This window comes from Poromitra crassiceps, assembly GCF_964638095.1.
Source record: "Poromitra crassiceps genome assembly, chromosome: 14".
Lineage (NCBI taxonomy): Eukaryota > Metazoa > Chordata > Actinopteri > Beryciformes > Melamphaidae > Poromitra > Poromitra crassiceps.
Genome location: NC_139633.1, coordinates 27,928,358 through 27,948,357, shown reverse-complemented (window position 1 = coordinate 27,948,357; position 20,000 = coordinate 27,928,358). Strand labels below are relative to the sequence as shown.

Sequence of the window (20,000 nt, the reverse complement as noted above, 5' to 3'; positions counted from 1 at the left end):
TTGCCAGAACCCCTAGGCTGACTATCAAATCCAAGAACACCAAGTCGATACTTGTGTCTTTGTTTAGAACGTTCTTCCCAAGTGCTCTTGGAGAGGACAATCTTCCCATACCCTGCTGGTCCACCCAGCCGGTGCGAAGCAATAATCGCGTAAGTGTAATTTGGAAAATCCTGGAGCGAAAAGTGTAAGATTAAGCACAGGTTATTTTTATGGTTTATTATGGTAATTCACGTTGAAAAAATTAGAAAAACATCGTCGTGGCACCCAGAAATTCAAATACTCCTTAAACGTCTGCTGGGGTCCACCGGCACGCCCATTGACTCCCATTAAAACCGCCTTTTTGAGACCTCCAGGAAATTCTTACAAAATTAATGTATTTAATTTTTTTCAGCGGGCATCCTGTACCAAATACCTTGAAATTTGACCTTAATATCTAACCTTCGGGTTTATTGAACATTTGGTTGAGTTACAAGGCTTCAATTCCATTGCATAGTTTTCCCATTGACTTCAATGTTAATTTTGCAAAAAAAAAAAAAAAAAAAATCGACTCCCAGCCACTTTCCCCAAAAATAATTATTTTTCTGATCTTACACCTCTCAGTTCGACTCAAGACATCAAATTTGTAGTTTCTATTGTGTTTGCCCCCCCCCCCGCTATTTCCCCAGCACATCACACAGCAACCAATTACATGGAGATTTACATGAAAAGTACCCTGCAGTTATCAATCATGGAAAAATGGTCATATGACCTGGGAACGCGGATTTTCCGGTGCAAACTAATTATTTGAAGCTTGGCCCTTATTTGATTCCATAGGATGAAGCTCATTTGCGTTTCTTGTGAAAACTAGCTGGAAGTCGAAAATGGGCAGTTTCATGTTTTTTTTTGTAAAACTTACCTTAGTTGAAACTACATCGTATCTCCGCGCCCGTTCGTTATAGAGACTCATGACGAGCATTTTCGGAATCGGCATCAAAAAGTGACTCTAGATGTGTAATCTTGTCGCGATCATTGCCGTTCTAAGAGGTTTCAATGACTTCCGCGTTGAGACAGGCAAAAGCTGCGAGGCGCAGCGGGCCACAGTAACATCCGATGCCCACGAAGGAGCGCCTTGGGCGGCGGAGGCGGTCAGAGCGTCATCCATGGAGGCCAGTTCTGTGCTCCCTCACTCATGGCCTTAAATGGTGTCGCTCAAGCGTGTGTTTTGAGCAGGATGTTCAACTACGCATATGAGGTGGGAGGAATGGAATCAGGAACGGATATGGATCGATAAAAAATAAGAAAATACTTACTTATAAATATAAAAAACAAGTACTAATATCAAGATCCATGAAAGTTAAAAAAATGCAAATTTGCAATTCTCAAAAGATGGAAGCTGGGATAAAGTAATTCCTCCGCCAAAAATGTCATCAATCCATAGCTATGATAATCCCACCACAGCGCCACCAGGTGGCATTCATGGGAAGGGAAAAAAATAATATTTTGTGTTTTCTACTGAAAATTTTATTGTACAGAAAATACAGTAAACTGGCATTTGAGGGGTTAAAATTCAGTGAGCATGAAATGTTGATATGAGGTATGAGAGATGAAGTTACCAATGGATAAGAATCAATAAAAAATAAAAAAATAATTAATTAAGACTATCAAAAATAAGAATTAATATCACGGTCCATGTACATGGACCAGCAGACGTTTAAGGGTTATCGGATTAGCAGGGTACAAGGGTTAAGTAAACACAGAAACTTCCTTACTGTTTGAGACGGACCGATGAATTCGGCTGTGCTAGAATGATCGTTTCTCATCCGTGATTCAGAGGAATGTCCAACAGAGAAAACCCTGGAATTCTGGCACAACCTGCCTTTACTTGGGATTTTTTTTTGCAAACATGCAAACGAGGTGGGAAAGGGGTTCTTGGTGATGTAATCGGAACAGCAGACCCAACTGCAAAAGTGGGTTTCAACCCCTAGAGGGCACTCTCACTGCATTAAAAATGATAGTGTGTAGAATTCTAACTGATGCGAATTCGCACTTTTACGTGAGTGAGGAAATTGCAATTCTACCACCTCTGGTTGAAACTATTTACACTTATAAACCTATGAATGATAATGGGCACTTTGGACTCATATTTATTGATTTAACTGTGACGAACCAAACCCATTGATTTCAATAGCTTTTGTTGTTTGTTTTTAAAGTTGAAATGGAACCGCCGGAGCTAACGCGCTGTGTGTGTTTGGTGCGGTTGTACAGACTTCAGTTCCAGTTTCCAACAGACACGGGGGGTGAGTCGACCATGACTGAATTAACATTTTGAATGAACTGTTCCTTAACGCAGTATCGATCAATTTAACAATAAATATGTAATCGATCAAACTCGTATCCGTCATGTCAGAGGTGGACGACACTGACCGGACCGGACCAATAGGGGCCCCGTACATCAGTGTAACTGCAGGGTAAATCATTACTACTGCCTGGCTGAAGGACACGCGGGTGTTGCTGGAGCTGGAGGAGCATTGGGATTCCTGTGGGCATGCTTGTGTATGCGTGTGCGTGTGTGTATGAGCCAGATAGAGTGATATGGTGCGTGTATGGCGGATAAGAAGAGAGGGACTGCTGAAAACAGGGTGTGTGTGTGTGTGTGTGTGTGTGTGTAATAGTGAGCACACAATGAACCAGGCGTGACCAGAGTAAAAAATGAGCATCAATCTATCTACAGAGAGCGAGAGAGGCAGAGGCAGAGAGAGAGAGAGAGAGAGAGAGAGGCAGAGACAGAGAGAGAGAGAGAGAGAGAGAGAGAGGGAGAGGCCGGCTGACGGAGCGGACGCACCGCTACCTGGGCCACATTGCTATTCTTTTCAGGCGAGCTCCGGACGCCTCGTCTCATGTTTAATTCAGCGCTGTGTCCTGCTGGAATGAAGAAACCTGGGGGATTCTGGAGATTAACAACTCTACTGGAGTCGGGCATTAGGACGCACTGCTGCCTACCCCCCCTTCCCCCCCCTCATCGCGCGCTCACGAGTAATTGTTCGCCTGGCGGATGGCGGCTGGGGCCAAGGGCGGCGAGGGTAAGCGGCTGGTTTGTCTTCTTTTTTAGCGGCCGCGATCGCCGATCCATCAAAGTCCATGCACCCGTGGGGAGACGCCGCGTTAAGCCTGACGGAGTGGCGCCCCCCGCCTGCCGGGCGAAAAACCACACGTACCAATGACGCGTTGTTACTGGTGTTATGACCCGGTCTAAGGGTTCTAGGTCACAACATAAACCAGACAACAACAACAACCATAAAAAGTAAGTGTGATTTATTGGTCACACGACGCACGAACCAACTGAGGCTACTGGACTCGCTACACTCAAAGCTAACAGTGTCATGCTGAGCTGAAGACTGGGCCGAAGCCCTAGTAGTCATGAGTAGCAGCCAAAGCTAAGGCTGGAAGAAAGCAGCAGCTAATATACAGATGGTTGAGTCCAGCACCAAAATACACATCACTCCAGAGTTAACAAAGCGAAACCAATACTAAACAAAGTTGTTAACAAAACAGAGGTTCTGGAGGAGTGAGAGGATGAGAGGAGCAGCACTGCACAGATCAGTTACTGCCTGCCATCTTCAGACTGGAGTAGATATAAAGGGTCTGTGTCAATCAGCTGCCAATCTGCAAGAGCCCCATCACAGCAGGTTAGGTCTCAATCACCACATTTCTCCCCAAGCCGACCAATCAGAAAGGACTCTGTAGGAAGACAGTCAAAGAGCAACTACAAGGACAACATAGTTCACACACTGAACTGCAAATCCCCAAAATTGCGACGATTAGTTTAGGTTTAGCAAAACTCTACGACAACACAATAAAAGAAACGGCCAGCCGTAACACTGGCATTACGAGGGCAAATCGCAGGAACGGGGAATGTAGCGCACGACGTGTTTGCGCGAGTGAGCGAGAGAGTTAAGTGAGAGAGAAAATAAAATGGCTGCATTATGAACTCGCATATCTGGTCAGAAAAACGACTGGCGGAGCAAACATCACCGCCAAAATCATCAGCTGATCACGTGCGTCATCACTCACACAACATCGCACCGACGACGCTGTGATTTAGAGTTGCTATTACAGTCGCGGTTAGGATCAACCTCGTTCTCTAAATAACTGGACTGACCCCGGCATTGCTATGGCGTGTGCTTGTGTGTGAATGTGTGTGTTGGCATGTGTGCGTCATAGTGTGTGTGTGTGTGTGTGTGCGTGTGTGCGCGTGTGTGTGTGTGTGTGCGCGTGTGTGTGTGTGTGTGCGCGTGTGTGTGTGTGTGAAAGACCATAGCTATGTTTACAAGCACAGAGATTTCCCTTATTATTATGACGCCCATATTAAACTGGTTACTGTGGCATGGAAAACATCTAACTGCTTTGACTGTGGTTTTCACCATCTGTCAAACTCAGTCTCACGTTGCATTATGGGTACTTCTTATTGCTGTTGATCATCGTCGGTTCTTTCTCCAGTATTGGAACGCGGGTACTGTTGCTTATTCAAAGAGAGAGAGAGAGGGGGGGGGTCTATGAGCTGGTGTATCCATGGAAACAGGGAGACTCAATCACAGGGTGATGGGAGGGTTGACGGAAAGAGATGAACCTGAACAAGACTTGAAGCGGAGAGTGTGTTATGGCGGCTGTGTGTTAAAGGGATACACCACTTTTTTGGAAGTTTAGCTCATTTGCCACATCCCCCCCCACATAACCGAGATACACCATGCCTTACCGGCACTGTCCGCTCAGTTTACAGTGAGCTACATTCGTGAAGTTAGTAATTATCGCCATAGAATGGAGGCTAATGGTACTGCTGTTAAAAATCTGCCAAAACACACATCTCACGGCACCAAAATACATGTCGTGCTTCGGGTACTCACCACACGATCAAATGTTAATCCAAAATGCACATAATCTGTCTTTTTGGAAGGAAAAGAGGTCGGCGGCCATGTTTGGAAAGTAGTGCCGCCGACCTCTTTTCCTTCCAAAAAGACCAATTATGTGCATTTTGGATTAATATTTCATCGTGTGGTGATTACCCGAAGCCCAACATGTATTTTGGCGCCGTGAGATATGTGTGTTTTGGCAGATTTTTAACAGCTGTACCATTAGCCTCCATTCTATAGCGATAATTACTAACTTCACGACTGTAGCTCACTGTACACTGAGCGGACAGTGCCGGTAAGGCATGGTGTATCTTGGTTATGTGGGGGGGGATGTGGCAAATGAGCTAAACTTCCAAAAAAGTGGTGTATCCCTTTAAGCAGCACGGGGTGTCTCACCGTTGCCCACATCTACGGCTCTGCTGATCACGTCCTTGAAGACGCCGGGGTCTTTCTCCCAGCCGCTGGCCTGGACCTCACAGCGATGGGCTTTGGACAGAAACTGCAACGCCTGCAAAAAGCACACGGCAAAAACCATTGTTACTTTGGACGACAAACTCGGACGTCAAACGCAGTCGTGGTTTTTTTTCTCTTCCCTCTTTCCCTTTCCTCGTTTGCCCCTGAACTTTATAGGCTATTATAGCCCGGTTTGAAGGGAAATTAAAACTTTCCTTTTTAGTCAGTTTTTCCATTGGTTCAAGCCGACTACACGAGTCGAGCTGCATGGCTGAACTGCCTGTTTGTGGCAGTTTGTCTTAAATAATATTTACAGGTCATAGATTTGCCTTCAACCCATCACTGTCCGCCATATTGGATTTTACACCATGTTGAATTTCCCTTAGGCTTTTCCACTGCCGTTGTATGGCTGTATATGTTTTGGATAAGAAAGAAAAAACATCTTGTATCTTGTCATTTTTGAAGAGGAAACCGAAAAATGCTTTTCTATTTCCACTTTTCGTTTGTGGAGTTGAAATGAGAATCAAATCACCTTTAGTTTTTCATTGTTCTTAATTTATAAAGGAAAATAGAAGGACTAAATCTAACATAGGCTCATTGTGTGTAAAGTGCAGACCTTTTCGTTGTCCTCTGGGTTGGTGCTGTGTCCGTTGCCATACAGCCGGGCGTACTGCTGCCATATCTGGGAGTCGGTGCCGTGGCGGGACGTGACCCGGCCCAGGAGCTCCTGGAGTCTCGGGCGGAGCGGCGCCGCCTGCTCGCCGCGGTTGTCCGTCAGGTTTTCCACCACTGCCCTCACCAGGATCTGTAAAACCTACAAAGCAGGCAGGGCTCTATCTGTGATTAGAAGAACTTGAAACTGAATCATTTTTTTGGAATCTTTATTTATACAGGTTATACAGGGCGAGTCTCACTGAGAGCAATGCTCTCTCTTTCGGGAGTGCCCTGTTGACATTCACACACACATTCACACATTGGAAGCTGACCAGTACAACCACAGTCTGATCTGCTGGCCACTGATCAGCTCCACTGGAGCGGTTTGGGGTTAAGCGCCTTGCTCAAGGGCACCTCGGTGGTGGTAATGAGGGAGGGTCAAGCGCTGCCTTTTCACTTTCCCCACCCAGATTTATCCCGACGGTCCCGGGGATTGAACTGACGACCTTCCGGTCAACAACCTCGCTTCTCTAACCGTTGGGCCACCACTGCCCCAAAATCCTAGGGGAGCCAATGTAAGGAAGCTAAGATGGGTGTGACTGTTATGTGACATCTCCTGCTGGACCTAGTAGTCAACCGCCTTGCAGCAGCGTTCTGGACCATTTGTAGACGGCCCAGGGACGCCTTCCTGAGGCATGTGAAAAGACCATTACAATAATCAAGGCGAGATGATACAAAGGCATAAATAATGATTTCCAACTCGGCTTGTGACACAACAGACCTCGAGTTTGGCAATGTTTCCGAGGAAAAAACATGAACATGTAGGTATTTTTATATCAAAAATCTTGCTGAAGCAACAGCATTCATGGGAAATGTGATCCTACATTTTGAGAAAACACAAGCACCAAACACTGGTGTTAGATAGAGGCTAGCGATCATCTCCACCATCACTTTCATTGGCGATACCAAGGTCATCACAATTCATTTGCCAATGACATGATACAGATACATGAGGATACAGCTGGAATATTGTGTTTGTTAACCTACACTTATTTTGCTGTAAGTCACCAATAAGCCACCACCCGCCTCAGGCTCTTTCCACGCGGGGGAAAAACACAAACCAAACAGAACGACTCCATCTGGTCACATTAAGTGCGGGTGGACTGCCATTGTTTTGCGAGCAGTGGCACATAATGAGGAATGATTACTCGGAGCTGTGAAACCAACCGCACTGGATAGCGTTACACCCCCCAGTGTATACTGGGACCTGTATGCATTTCCTATGTGTCTTGCAGGGGTACATTTTCTGCCTGGCACCACTTGTAAGCTCCACCATCTGAGTGGCGGGAGAGGGCGTTCCCGCGTTTTGGCTTCACTTCCACATCGCCACACGCGACCGACACTGCGGCGTTTGACCCGCTTGCATCCGTTATGCGGCGTCGGCATCGGCATCGGCGGCTGAACGAGAGGAAGCAGATGAAACTCATCGCTCGGCTCATTTGCCGTCGCAAACAAAATTGCTAACGTACGTGCGGTCGTGATTTTTCATACGGCAATTAAAACGGCTTGGAATGAATAGCCGGCAGCGCTGAGCAATAACAAAACCATGATTCTCACTCCCCCCTCGTTTACATATATGAATTTAATATTCCCTCTCGGGAACGGAGAGGCAACTTTCATCCGATTAAAAAGTTAAATGAAGTTGGGAAATTGGAGAAGTGCTCACACATTAAAAAAAACACACACACGCAGAATTATGGATAATGCACGGAAATCAACATACTTTAGTCGCTCGTGCACGCACGCACACATCATTGTATATTATGTATATTATATGTATTTACAGAGAGAGACACATACCAACAACCCTAATAACATAATAACAACCCTCACGTCCATGCCTGAACCCACTACTGACTACATTACTGAGACACGTAGATATCTACAGCCCGACACATGCGTTGTTGTTGTTTTTAGACATATTGCCGAGTGGGTGAAGTAGAGATAGCAGATAGCATCAGGAGACACCTGTGAGTATATCTCTTTTTGTGTCTCCTGCTAAGACGCAGGAAGGGCCGTGGCGTTCGGCGGCCTCATCCTGTCTGTCCACATCGGGAATGTCATTTAGGACCGAGCCATCCGCCAAGAATATCAACGCTTCTACTGTCGGAGAAAAGGGGGGAAGGAGAGGTGGAGCAGAGAGAGAGAGAGAGACAGTGTGTTTGTGCTAAAAGAGAGAGAGAAACTGTGTTTCGTGGGAGAAGGCCATGTCTATTTTCATCCAGCTTTCATCCAGCTTTTCAAGGGAATTTGAAAAAATCTGAAATGCAAATGAGCTGCGTTTCCCATCGGCTTTTTTTGAAGTGAACAAATCAGCTTCCTGAATATCAAAGACAAATCCAGCAGAAAGAGCACAAGGCCTTTGAAGAATTGATTAGCATTAGACAAGTTGCTCCGGTTCTTTAGTACCGGCTAATATTTAATGGTCATATTTCATACTTTCATCCTTAAATGAAAACAAAGTGCACATTGGGAATAAAAATGTATGATATTCTAATGTATTAACACCAAATCATGATGGACGACACCTTATACACGGGAGTGACAGTGGTTATGGCATTTTGCCAGATATTTTATAGACAACAGAGAAACCAGAGGCATTTTTGAACCGTGTTCTCAAGACGGCACCCGCTGCTATTCAAGTTACAGACTATTTAGAATAGCAAACGTAAAAAACCTTCCTGAACTGGCTACAGGTTGAATCACCTTGTTTGGTGATAGATAGAGAGTAGCCAATCAGAGATGTATTCATCTGAAAATGTCGCGGCTTATGTGAACTGGAGCTCCAGGTGTTGTCGGTGTGAAGGTTTTGTGAACGGAGCAGACAGTGGAGTACACAGTGGAACCTGCTTAGAGCACGTTGTGTACTGTACGTATGGGTTAGGGTTACGTGTGTACTGTACGTATGGGTTACGGCGGGTTTACACATACGCCTAGAGCGACGCTTAAAGCAACGCCTAAAATTTAGGCGTCCTTGTTAACAGACGAGAGCGTTCACACATACCGCTGCCACGCTGCGCTGAAGCCACGCTCGCGCTGCGCCTACGCTGCGCTGCATTTATCGTTTAGGCGTCTGTTCTATTTTTCAGCTCTAGGCGCGCTGAACTGTCAAGCTGGCTGTTGTTTCTGGTGGACTTGGGCCATATTTTCTACCGAGTTTGCCCAAAAGTGAGGGTGGAGCGCGAATTAACGAGTGCATAGTAGGAGAGCTGTCCTTCATGTGTTCCTCTATTAACGTCTTTTCTGTCAGATGTATATATACCCCCCCTGTCTCAATGCATGATGACTCATAGTCACATGATTACCCCAGGGAAAATAACAATTACAGCGGGCCAGGAAATAGACAGACATCGTCACTTGCACATTGCAATAAAAAAGAGGACTCACCCATGCTATAAATCAGATCTGAAAAGTGTAAAAAACCACTGCTCATGTGATCAGCGTAGCGCAGAGTGGGGCTTCAGTGTGGCGTCCTGTGTGAACGAAAATAGGCGCCAGGCGTGCATGAAGCAATGCCTATATGCGTAGGCGTAGCTTTAAGTGTTGCTTAAAGCGTCGCTCTAGGCGTATGTGTAAACCCGCCGTTAGGCTTACGTGTGTACTGTACGTATGGGTTAGCGTTACGTGTGTACTGTACGTATGGGTTAGGGTTACGTGTGTACTGTACGTATGGGTTAGCGTTACGTGCGAGGAGTTTCTTTTCTTTCTAAAGTACGCATGGTGCATGCGCGCCGTGCGGTCAGGGGTGCGTCTTCTCCTCGGAGTTCACGTATGGAAGAAGGGAGGTGGGTGTCACGTGACAGAAACCAGCACGGGTTCCTTTGAAGCTGCGGCCCCCGACTAACGGTGAGCAGCAGGATCCCCCAGGTGCTTGCTGGGATATCGGGTTTCCACATCATTTCCCCTCTGACTTCCCCTTTGGAGCGTCGGCCGGCGCTCGGCACGGGAAACCCGATGCCTCGCTCTCACGGTGGGCCTCCGCTGGTAGGGGCGCTACTGTACATCACCAGTTAAATGGACGGGAACGGATGGCTTTGTTAAAAGGCAATAACGGGTGTCTGAAACGTGGCGCGTCTGATTGCTCTTTAATACGGAAAGCTCAGGGTTTATTAGCCGACGTCTGTTAGGCATCGGGGCATCGCGGAGCCGTCAAGCCGCAGCTCCGCAGTGGCAACGGGGGAAATTCTAACCGTCCTAATGACCTTCTCCCGTCACCTTAAACAGCAAATAGAGTCTTTTCAAATCTCCACAATGAAGGATCCTGGCGAGCCAGAGAGGTGTAATCACCCTGTGCAGTGAATGGGCTGAGCAGCAGGTAACACCCAATGTACTAATTCTGTGTTTCATGATGCATGAATCTGCGAGCAAGATGATCTGACATCTCCAAACCAGCGTGAATGTATAAACAGGTCTAATGGGGAGGTCTAGACTTGTTCCAAACCATGAAATATTCGTTGGATGACAGGCCTGGACCTGGTCCAAACCATTCTCACTTCAACCAACATCAGGCAGTAGGTGATACTGTACACCCCTGTTTTTATCCGTGTCTAGCCTGTCCAATTCTACTTTCATATTATTTGAAGCGGTCATTGTCAAGAGATAACTTGTGTCTTCTTTGAATATTAGTTTTTACTCAAGTCGTACTCAATCGACAGATTACGCACAGGAATTTGTTTCTTGGCCTCTCCCTCTGCCCTTCACATATTTCGTAACCGTTCGTCGGATCGACTTCGAACTCGGGGGTGCACTGCCGGGAACCCAACAGAGTGCGCATAGCCATAGTGGTACCTACTGACCTCAAGAACCGTTGGTCCAAACGACTTCAAAGTTGGGGGGATGCTGTGCAATTCGCACCTACCGGCAACACAAAAAGAAGGTTTTTTCTCGAGAATCGTTCGTCCGATCGACTTCAAGCTTTTCGGGTGGGAGGGGGGGGGGCAAGCAGGGGGAGGATGGAGGGGAGGGGTGAAGAGTGGGATGACATGATGTGTGGATGGGGGGTTAGGGGAGGCAGGGGAACGGGCACTGCACTAGTGTACATCATTTCACCAGAGCAGTCAAGTAACTGCAGCTGCAGCCAGGACCTAACCAACGTAGCGTTTCCTCCAAATATATCTTTACCAAATGAATTCTAATAGCAGGTATCAGTTTTAGGCTCCATTGCCCTCATGAGCTGCTTTATAGTTGCTCATTTCAGCAGTTCCACCATTCTTTTGTGATGCTTGAATAACATGATACTTGTGCGGTATGTAACATGGTATCTGCAAGACCTTTTAAATGCCTCCTAGAATTGAGTTTAAGAGCCATTCTGAAACGAAAACCTAAACTCAAACCAAAAATCAAGGTTGTGAAACCTATAAGCAGGCAGAATACGGGAAAAAGGACACCAAGAAATCATGTTTTCAGCCCCTGAAAGCATTGTTTTCAAAGATACTTACACATTAATGAAGGGACATGAGTGTGTGTTTAGTAAAGCACTAACCTGCTGCTACTGGATTCATGTCATTATGACTTTTTAAGGCCACCAATTCTGATCATGTAAGCCTTTTTTGGTCCTTTGGTTTTGCAACACCTGGTGTGTTTGCACGGTGAACCTTGCAGCCACGAACGCTCTTTTGGATACAAGGTTCCTTTGCGAGGACAGAGGCAGCTTTCGAAACGCTCCGTTGGTGCTTAATTTGAACGGACCGACCTCTCTGTGTCCAAGAGACGCCTATAAATCCTAGAGCTATGGGGCAACAGGAGAGCGCTTACGTAAGGCCCGTCAGTGTCTGTGTGCTCTTGTACTTGTCAGGCCCAGTTTGACTTTTACACCTTTGGAGACCAGATTGAGTGCTAGACCTTTGGGGAGTCCTTACTTCTTCACTTTAGGATAAGAACTTGGCTTTAGGGTTAAGATCAGAAGTAGGATTAGGTTTAAGCAACGTAGTCAATGGAAAGTCATCATAAGTATAGTAATATAAGTGTGTGTGTGTGTGTGTGGTCTGCCACAGGGACCAGGTATAGGGAAGGTAAAGGGGAGGATGAATCGACCCATGTGTCTCAACCTACACTACCGTCTCGACACCCTAAAACAACAGCCCACGTTCTCGCTCTCAGAACTGTGGGCCTCCCAAGTTGAGTTCTCGCTGAGATCTGCTTTCTGTAAGCTCTCCACCTCCCACCAGTAACAAATGAACCATCTACCCGAGCTTCTTCTGGGGCGCGACTGGGGAGGAGGCCCCTTCACTGCAGTGACAATTAAGATAAATCAAGCGGAACACTGGAGCAGTAAAAGTCTCAACCTTCATATTAGAAAACCTGCTGGATGCTGCTGAGCACTCTTAATGGCCGGCTCCCCCCACAGTTCTTCACATTGACACTAAACTAATGTGAAGCACTGAGTGTAAATTCCAGTCCACATACCAATGTTGGGGGTAACTCATTACAAAAGTAACATATTACATGTAATATATTACTTTTAGCAGTTCCTGTAATAGAACGTATTACCAATAGGATTTTAGTCATACTATACCAGTTACTGGACTAAGCCTGTGTGGTACGCCCCTACAAAGTCAACATTTACAGTAAGTTAACCCATTGATACCTGATGCAGCATTTGTGTGTATATCCCTCATTTGTGTGTGTGTTTCCCTTTAAGACCGCGAACTGCGTCACGCGGTTAAAGGGATACACACACAAATGCTGCATCAGGTATCAATGGGTTAACACAATTAGATAATGTCAAAGAATCACTTTTGGTCATAGTTTCACGGTTATCTCTCTACCTAAAATACTGATACAGTAGTCACGGAATTCGGGAATTTTATGATCAGATTTGGGTCTCAAAGACAAAATGCCATCAAATGGGGCTCTGTGGCCTTATTGTGGACTAAACTGGTATGAAGAAGGTTGAAGAATCACTGCTCTAAGGTGCAAATACAAGGTAGGGAGATAAAACAAATGTTCAAGTAAGACGAAATGAAAGACAAGATATAACAAGGATAGTGTGTAACTCCTGCCTGAAATTGTCGATGATGTTGCGACGAGTGCTTTGGGACGTATTGCATTTGCTGTTGGCGTGACGAGGATTGCAATACAGCACAATCTCAATAGCATTAGCAGAACGCCGAGGAGGCCGAAGGTCGTGGTGCATAGACCCACACCCACAAGTTGATATGGTTTATCAATGAGCTGTCATCTGACCTCAGCAGCTGAGCGGGCAAAAAGGCTAGGGGAAGGGTGGTGTGAATGTGTGTGTGTGTGTGGGGGGGGGGGGGGGGCACTGTAGCTTTGTTTAGCTGGGGGGGGGGGGGGAGTAGGGGGGAGCCCTACAGTAGCCCTACAGTATAGGAGATATACAGTATCTCTTCCTATGCTGCCCGTCAATGGTGAAAAGCGACAGGTTAAAAGGGCGTAAACTGAATGGATGGCTCAGTCACATTCCTGCTGGATCCGGTTATAGCGTGAAATTAAGAGGGAAAGAGAGAAAAATTGAAAGAGAGAAAGAGAGAAAAATGATTCAATAGAAAGACTAGAAAGCTTTATGATTTTTATATACATCATCAGAACAATGGAGAAGACGAAAAAGCAAAAAACTTTTTCTGTCTCCGGGGAATTCTGTCCTGTGTTTAGTGCCTGCATGCAGTGTGTGTGTGTGTGTGTATAGTGCACGAGAAGCTCCAGATAGCCACGCATCGATACCGTGCACAACTGGAGGGTTCATATCTCCTTTAACCACAAAGCTCAGCCATGTGTTCGGTGTACCAGACAGTCAAAGCGCTTGTCGTCGGTCTCATTGTCTGTTGCGAAGACAGCAAACATAAACACATGAGACACGAGGGCAGGAGGGCAGCGACAGAACGACGGAGAGCGGAGAGGCGACGAGGAGCGGAAGAGACGTCGCCTGACAAAACCCACGCTTCCCAGAATAGATGAAGCGCGACGCCGACTGTCGCCGCCGCCGCTCGCGCAAAGCACCTTTCAAAGGCGTCGGTAGAAATAGAGCGGCGCACTTTGAAACGAAACGACTTTGAAGTGACATTTGGAATCGTGACGTTTTGACAGGTTTTTGAAAGAGGGGAGGTGCGGAGGGGATGGAAGTAAATGTAAAAACCTACGTCGTGTGGTTGTCCTGCAACTATTGTGAGAGTGAACAAGCTGGACAGGAACATCTTTTAATTAGCCTCGCGCAAAAAGGCCAAATCAACTGGAGACCTGAGGGGGGCGACCTCTCATTGATGGTGGCTGAAGAAGTGTGCGATATGGCGGTGAAGGAGTGTGCGGAGGAGAGAGAGAGGAGAGACGCAGAGTGTGGAGCTTTAGCAAAAAAACAAGAGAAATCCCAATTACTCGGAGATGGACTTCGGGCGAGCGGCATGGCGGGTCGGTCGTCGTTGACCTTTTCGACGCGCCCCGCGTTTTACATCTAGCGGCCTAATGGGTAAAAGGCTGCTTTGCGATGCACACGGCATAAATGCGGGTGCTGCTGAGCAGACAGAGAGGAGGATGTCGGCGAAGAGAACTCAAAAAGATCATTATAAAAAGCAGCAAAACCGGTTTAAAACACAGATCCGACGATTGAGTGTACGGTGGAGGAGGGTGGTATGGGGTAGTGTTGACCAACAAAGGAGAACCCCCCCCCCCCCCCCCCCACACCCACACCCACACCCACACACACACACGTATATACACACACACACACACACACACACACACACACACACACACACACACACACACACACGTATATACACACACATACACACACAGTCAGATCTCAACATAATTATTTCAACCATCCCCACTGGGCCGCGCTGAAAGACGTCTCCTTTTAAAGTTAATTGCTTCGAAAGCTACGAGATCACATTTATTACCGGGGCGTAGTAGAGGAATAATAATGCAGAAAACACCAGAGTGTCGACTGTTTTCGCCTTGTTTATTTGAAGCCGATGGTTCATTTTCTACTTAGCATGCATTGGCGGATTCGCAATTACCCAGACGTAATTCAATCAGGCTTTTTTGTCTTCGTTTTTTGTGTGTGTAAATGCAACCACGATGAAAAGAGATTAACTCGCACTACGGGAAAGAAAAGACAGTTAGTTTGTCTTTTGACAAGGTTTTTGCCAGCTGGGTGTGTCACGCGGGATTTGCATGTGATTGAAGAGCTTTCACCTTGAGGAATGGTTGACCTTTTTCAAATGCCTGTCTGTCTTGCTTATCGCAAAACTCCTCACCACTGTTGCGGGTTTTGAAAGATCACAAGCAGATCTTTTGTTAGCAACGCTGGTGGAAGTCAATAGTGCTAAAAACATTTATTTGAAAATGTCCTAATTTAAATCCTAAAAACAATTAATTTTGTACGGTGAAGATATGTTTGAATGTATTGCATCTGATTTGTAAATATAATTATTCAAATTCTGCTTCCAAAGATCTGGTGGTGAGCACTTTTTTGGAAAGACTGAAACTTTCCCCAGATCTTGATGAATTTAGATTTTATACACACCAACTATCTGTTTAACAGCCAATGGGAGGATGTCAGATGGATGGGGAGCCAGACATAACGACACTGCGTTAAATTAGGCCACGCCCATCACGGGGGAAAGCTCTCCATTCCCTTCCATACACCAGCGTCATTTTCTGTGAATTAAACATAGCTAAAAGCTGTTGTGTGGTGGGCTGCGCAGACAAACAAATGTAAAAAATCGCCAAGTAAAGTTTTTTTTGTACTCCCGAGCAAAACAAGGAAGCCATTGAGAATTGGCGAGAAGAAAAATGTGGATCTAGCTGTCAAGGAATTAAGTTGGAGTGTTCATCTTCCGTATATATGATCTTTGTGTGCAACACATGACATAGGAAAACGCCAGGATTGGATGGGGAGTTTTTTGTTTCCCCCCCGTTTTGGGCGTGGTTTCTGAATGATGACGCGCTCCGCAGTTTCTCTATATTTGCAGTCAGGTCTCAAAATTGAGAATTCCCCCTCTGAACTCCCAATTATCCATTAAAGACTTCCTGACCCCCACAGTCACTCAAACATTAGAGAGTTGCCACTGTAGTGAGTTGGCATCTATTTAACCTTTTCTCACCTAGCCTATTGCCATTCTCAACCACCTTCAGACACTGTATATCCCATTCCTCGAAGTGTTCTGAAACCTGCTCTCCTTTTAGAGCTTTTATAATTGATATGAGCCAAAAATAAACTTCAGACTGGGGGTGGGGATGGGGGATTGAAAGCAAAGTTATTTTTCTGTATCAATATTCCACTTCAAAAGGCACTCATTTGCTAAATATTGTGGAGGAAAAAGATATCGATGGATTTGTAATCTCATAAAAGTGGAACGCTTCGCTCCGAAACAAAAAATCTATAACTTTCTAAATGCAACTCCTGCAAGTAATGACTCCAAGTCAAAACTTAATGAGATTTCACCACTGAGGACTATGATGGAGATGGTGAGAGAAATGCACGTGTAATTGGTTAGGGATCAAATGCCTATCGCACTGTCAAATCTAACACTCACAGAATAATTTCCCAGTAAAGAAATACATCTCACAAGTACAATTGTGGAGAGAGAGAGAGAGAGAGAGAGAGAGAGAGAGAGAGAGAGAGAGAGAGAGAGAGAGAGAGAGAGAGAGAGAGAGATGGGCTCTCTGTTAATGTTCATTCTGTTCAGTTTACTTAGAAACTCAGCTTCTTTTACCACCCAGGCCTCCAACACCTCCATCCGCCATTCTCTTGCTTCATCTTATCCAATGTCATTAGTACTGCATGGAACTGTGTTGTGATTAAGGCTGGGTGGAGAAAATAAAATAATGAATGAATTCATGTAATCTTGTCACTTTTATGAGGACCTCCGCTCATGTAGGTGGCACTCTAGGATCCATTTCACAGGAACTTTGAGAAGTAGAGGCCCCGCTTGACCAAAGGACATCTGTTACATATTACTGGCAGGCAGGTGCTGTTAATCACATGCGAGCAAATCTCAAAGCAGATGTCTGATTTACATTTTCAGGACTCAATAAAAGGAATGTCACCTGTAAGGCTGAGTAGTGGTACTAAAGTAATCGCTACAGTAATCCTTCATACTATGCACTGTCGGCAAGTGCTTGGGCCGATACTCCATATGATCAAATATCGTGATATTTCTTGAATATAACGATATTTCCCGCAATATCAAATATCTATGTCCATGTGCGATATTGACCATGTGTTGCTTAGATCACAATTGTACAAGCTTTTAAACGTATAAACCTATAATCTACTAGCGGTAGGATAGTTTTTTTTTGTTTTTTTAATCATACTTAAAGTGAACAATTCATCTTTTTGAATTCAAGTGAATTACCTTGTCCACAACTAGCCCACTTTTCTGGACAAAGCAGGAATGAGCAAATTATACAATAGTAAGATAACATTTCTAGGCTACTTGTAATAATAATATGAATTACTATTACATCCTAGAAATTTGATGTCATTTGAAAGAGAAAAAAATCAAACAAATGAGCCCACCGCCCCACCAACAGGATAATAGTATATATCGTGATATTTTGGTGGGACAGCATCACGATCTAAAATCAAAAATTCTGGATATTAAGCCTACGGTGCAGAGTTACAGATGAATACCCCTCACCAGAAAATGATCACTATATCATATTCATTACAGTGGTTTACCTCGACGTCTTTGTACTTTTCCCTGACGTCCATGAGGCGGTGGTAGGCCTTGATGGCTTCGTTGAACTCCCCGACGTCGATGGCCACGGCGATAAAGTTCTCCCAGATCTGCCAGTGCTCGTAGTTGCACTTCAGGGCTTCCTGCAGGGTGCGGAAGGCTTTGCCCCTGCCACCAAAGGAGAGAGAAATCCATCTCATCAGTCTTTAGAAGTGAGTGAGCAGACTGAAACAACAGGCAGTTTAGGGTGACCAGACGTCCCCGATTTCCGGGGACAAGTCCCCGTTTTTGGTTACCTGTCCCCGGCTGGGAGCTGTCCCCGATTGTCTACTCCTCGTCCACAGCCGACATGACTGTCTTTCAGAGGCTCTATAGTGGGCTAATTTAAAAAAGTATAGCGAAGAACTGATATCATATGAAACTAGAAGACCTACAGCCTCCATTGGTCCCAACCGTGTCATGTTACAGATGTTATCCATTTAGTGCAATCTCCAATTGTCAAAACGTTTTTAATATCAAATCAGAGCATACATTCTTCTATGGCGTTCCTCGAGGACTTAATGTGGTATTTTGGAGGGATATCAGTCAGCCTGCACCATAGTTTATTATAGTACCATGGTCAAAATACATGAAACCACAATTTTCCCCTTTTTTATGTCATAGATAATAACGTTGGATATTTTAATGATATATTGACTGCAGAACTGAAAATGTCCGATTTTCATTTCAGAAATCTGGTCACCTTAAGTTACATACAGTATAATGTTCAATTCAACGATTGGTCATGCGATTGTTTGAAGATTGTTTGTTGAGAAGATGCGTTGCTGCCCACCCACCCACCCACACTAGTGAGCTTCTCTGCGAGTGGTATCGCACACCGACACCATATCAAAAAGCAGCGCTCTAGCGGAATTAGCAGCGGTGCTAACCAGGTTTAAATAGAAGCTTGCCTGCTTTTCAATTTCAGGCCTGAAAGCACACAAGGCTGATTTGAACAGGGACTGAGAGACAGAAAGGAGTCACTGGCTTCTTCTGTTCGCACAAAGCCTCCTCCTGCCGGGGAAAAACGTGACTAGAAACGGTTTCAAAGAAAGAAAGAAGGAATGGTGCTGGATTTGAGACCGTTTCCTGGAGGAACAGTACTCGATTTGAGAGTGCCTGTGCGTCATCGCTGTTGTCTGACAGGCCTATCTATTATTTGTGAACAAGTCTCTCCCGGTTCCAGAAAGCAGAGCACATTCACCCTGACTTCTCAGAGTGAGGAGGAGCAGTAGCAGTCGTCTTACCCAAAAGTAGGGTTTAACTCATGTGGATTTTTGAAGGCTGACACTAATATTTGTAGATTGAAGCTGTGTAGATATATGTTGTGCAAGTATTTCACCACTCTCATGACAAACAAAATTGCAGTCACAAAATAATGTACCGTGCGGCAGCAAAGCAGCGTTTAGCATGATTCGGCCGATTAGCTTGCTAACATGGAAAAACAACCGTGGTTGTCTTTTCCCAAGTGTGAATTCTCCTTCACATCTTTCCTTGACCTCATGACGTTTTCCATCGAGGTCAAGGAAAAGTGGTTAGGAATAGGAGTTACAACTTTTTTTTACTATTCGAATCCAGCCTGTGATATTCCTTAACTACAGGAAGCGCTGTGCATTATGGGCTACGGACGAGTTAGGTTATAGGTGATGTTGGAAGAACACACCAGTTTTAGTACAGTGTTGGTACAAAAAAAAAGGAACAAAAAAAATATATTTTTTAAATATTTATTTATTTAAAAATAATATAAACAAAGTTTCGACAGCAACACTCTCTTCGTCAGGGACAGGGTATGGTTACAGGTTATACCACGCCTTCTCCCTATGACCTCATCTGGATCCAGATAATCCTCTTGTTTGAATCAATTAAAGCAACAATTTGTTTTAGGCATTTGTGCTCTTTATCTGTATTGATCGTTATCTTGATCTTTATTGATAGACAGAGACAGGAATGTATGGGAGGGAGAGAGGGGAGGACGTGCAGCAAATGGCCACGGGCTGGATTCGAACCCGGGTCGCTGCAGGGAGAACTGAGCCTCCCTCATATGGTACGCGCTCTACTCGGTGAGCCCAACACATTTGTTTTTGAGGTGGAGTCACAAAACATGCTCATATTCGGCGGCATTCTGCTCACGATCTGTATATCGACCAAAGACTGACAGCAAATGTGTGATGAAATGCAGTTGATAGTTCACCTGGAAGATACCAACTTCCAATGAAAGAAACCCCCACATGGCTTCTGTTGATAAATTGTGCTTCACTTGAATTTT

The 20,000-nt window shown here is 45.2% G+C and overlaps 1 protein-coding gene across 1 annotated transcript in view; it reads right to left on the bottom strand.

Moving 5' to 3' along the window:
• ttc27 (tetratricopeptide repeat domain 27) overlaps nucleotides 1-20,000 on the bottom strand; it is a 161,702-nt gene that overhangs the window by 6,419 nt on the left and 135,283 nt on the right. Inside the window, exons 16-18 of the mRNA XM_083650706.1 lie at nucleotides 17,698-17,863; nucleotides 5,956-6,153; nucleotides 5,283-5,394 (exon numbers count right to left, since the gene is read on the bottom strand). Coding sequence (XP_083506832.1) covers nucleotides 5,283-5,394; nucleotides 5,956-6,153; nucleotides 17,698-17,863 — 476 coding nt within the window. The remainder of the gene's footprint in view (nucleotides 1-5,282; nucleotides 5,395-5,955; nucleotides 6,154-17,697; nucleotides 17,864-20,000) is intronic.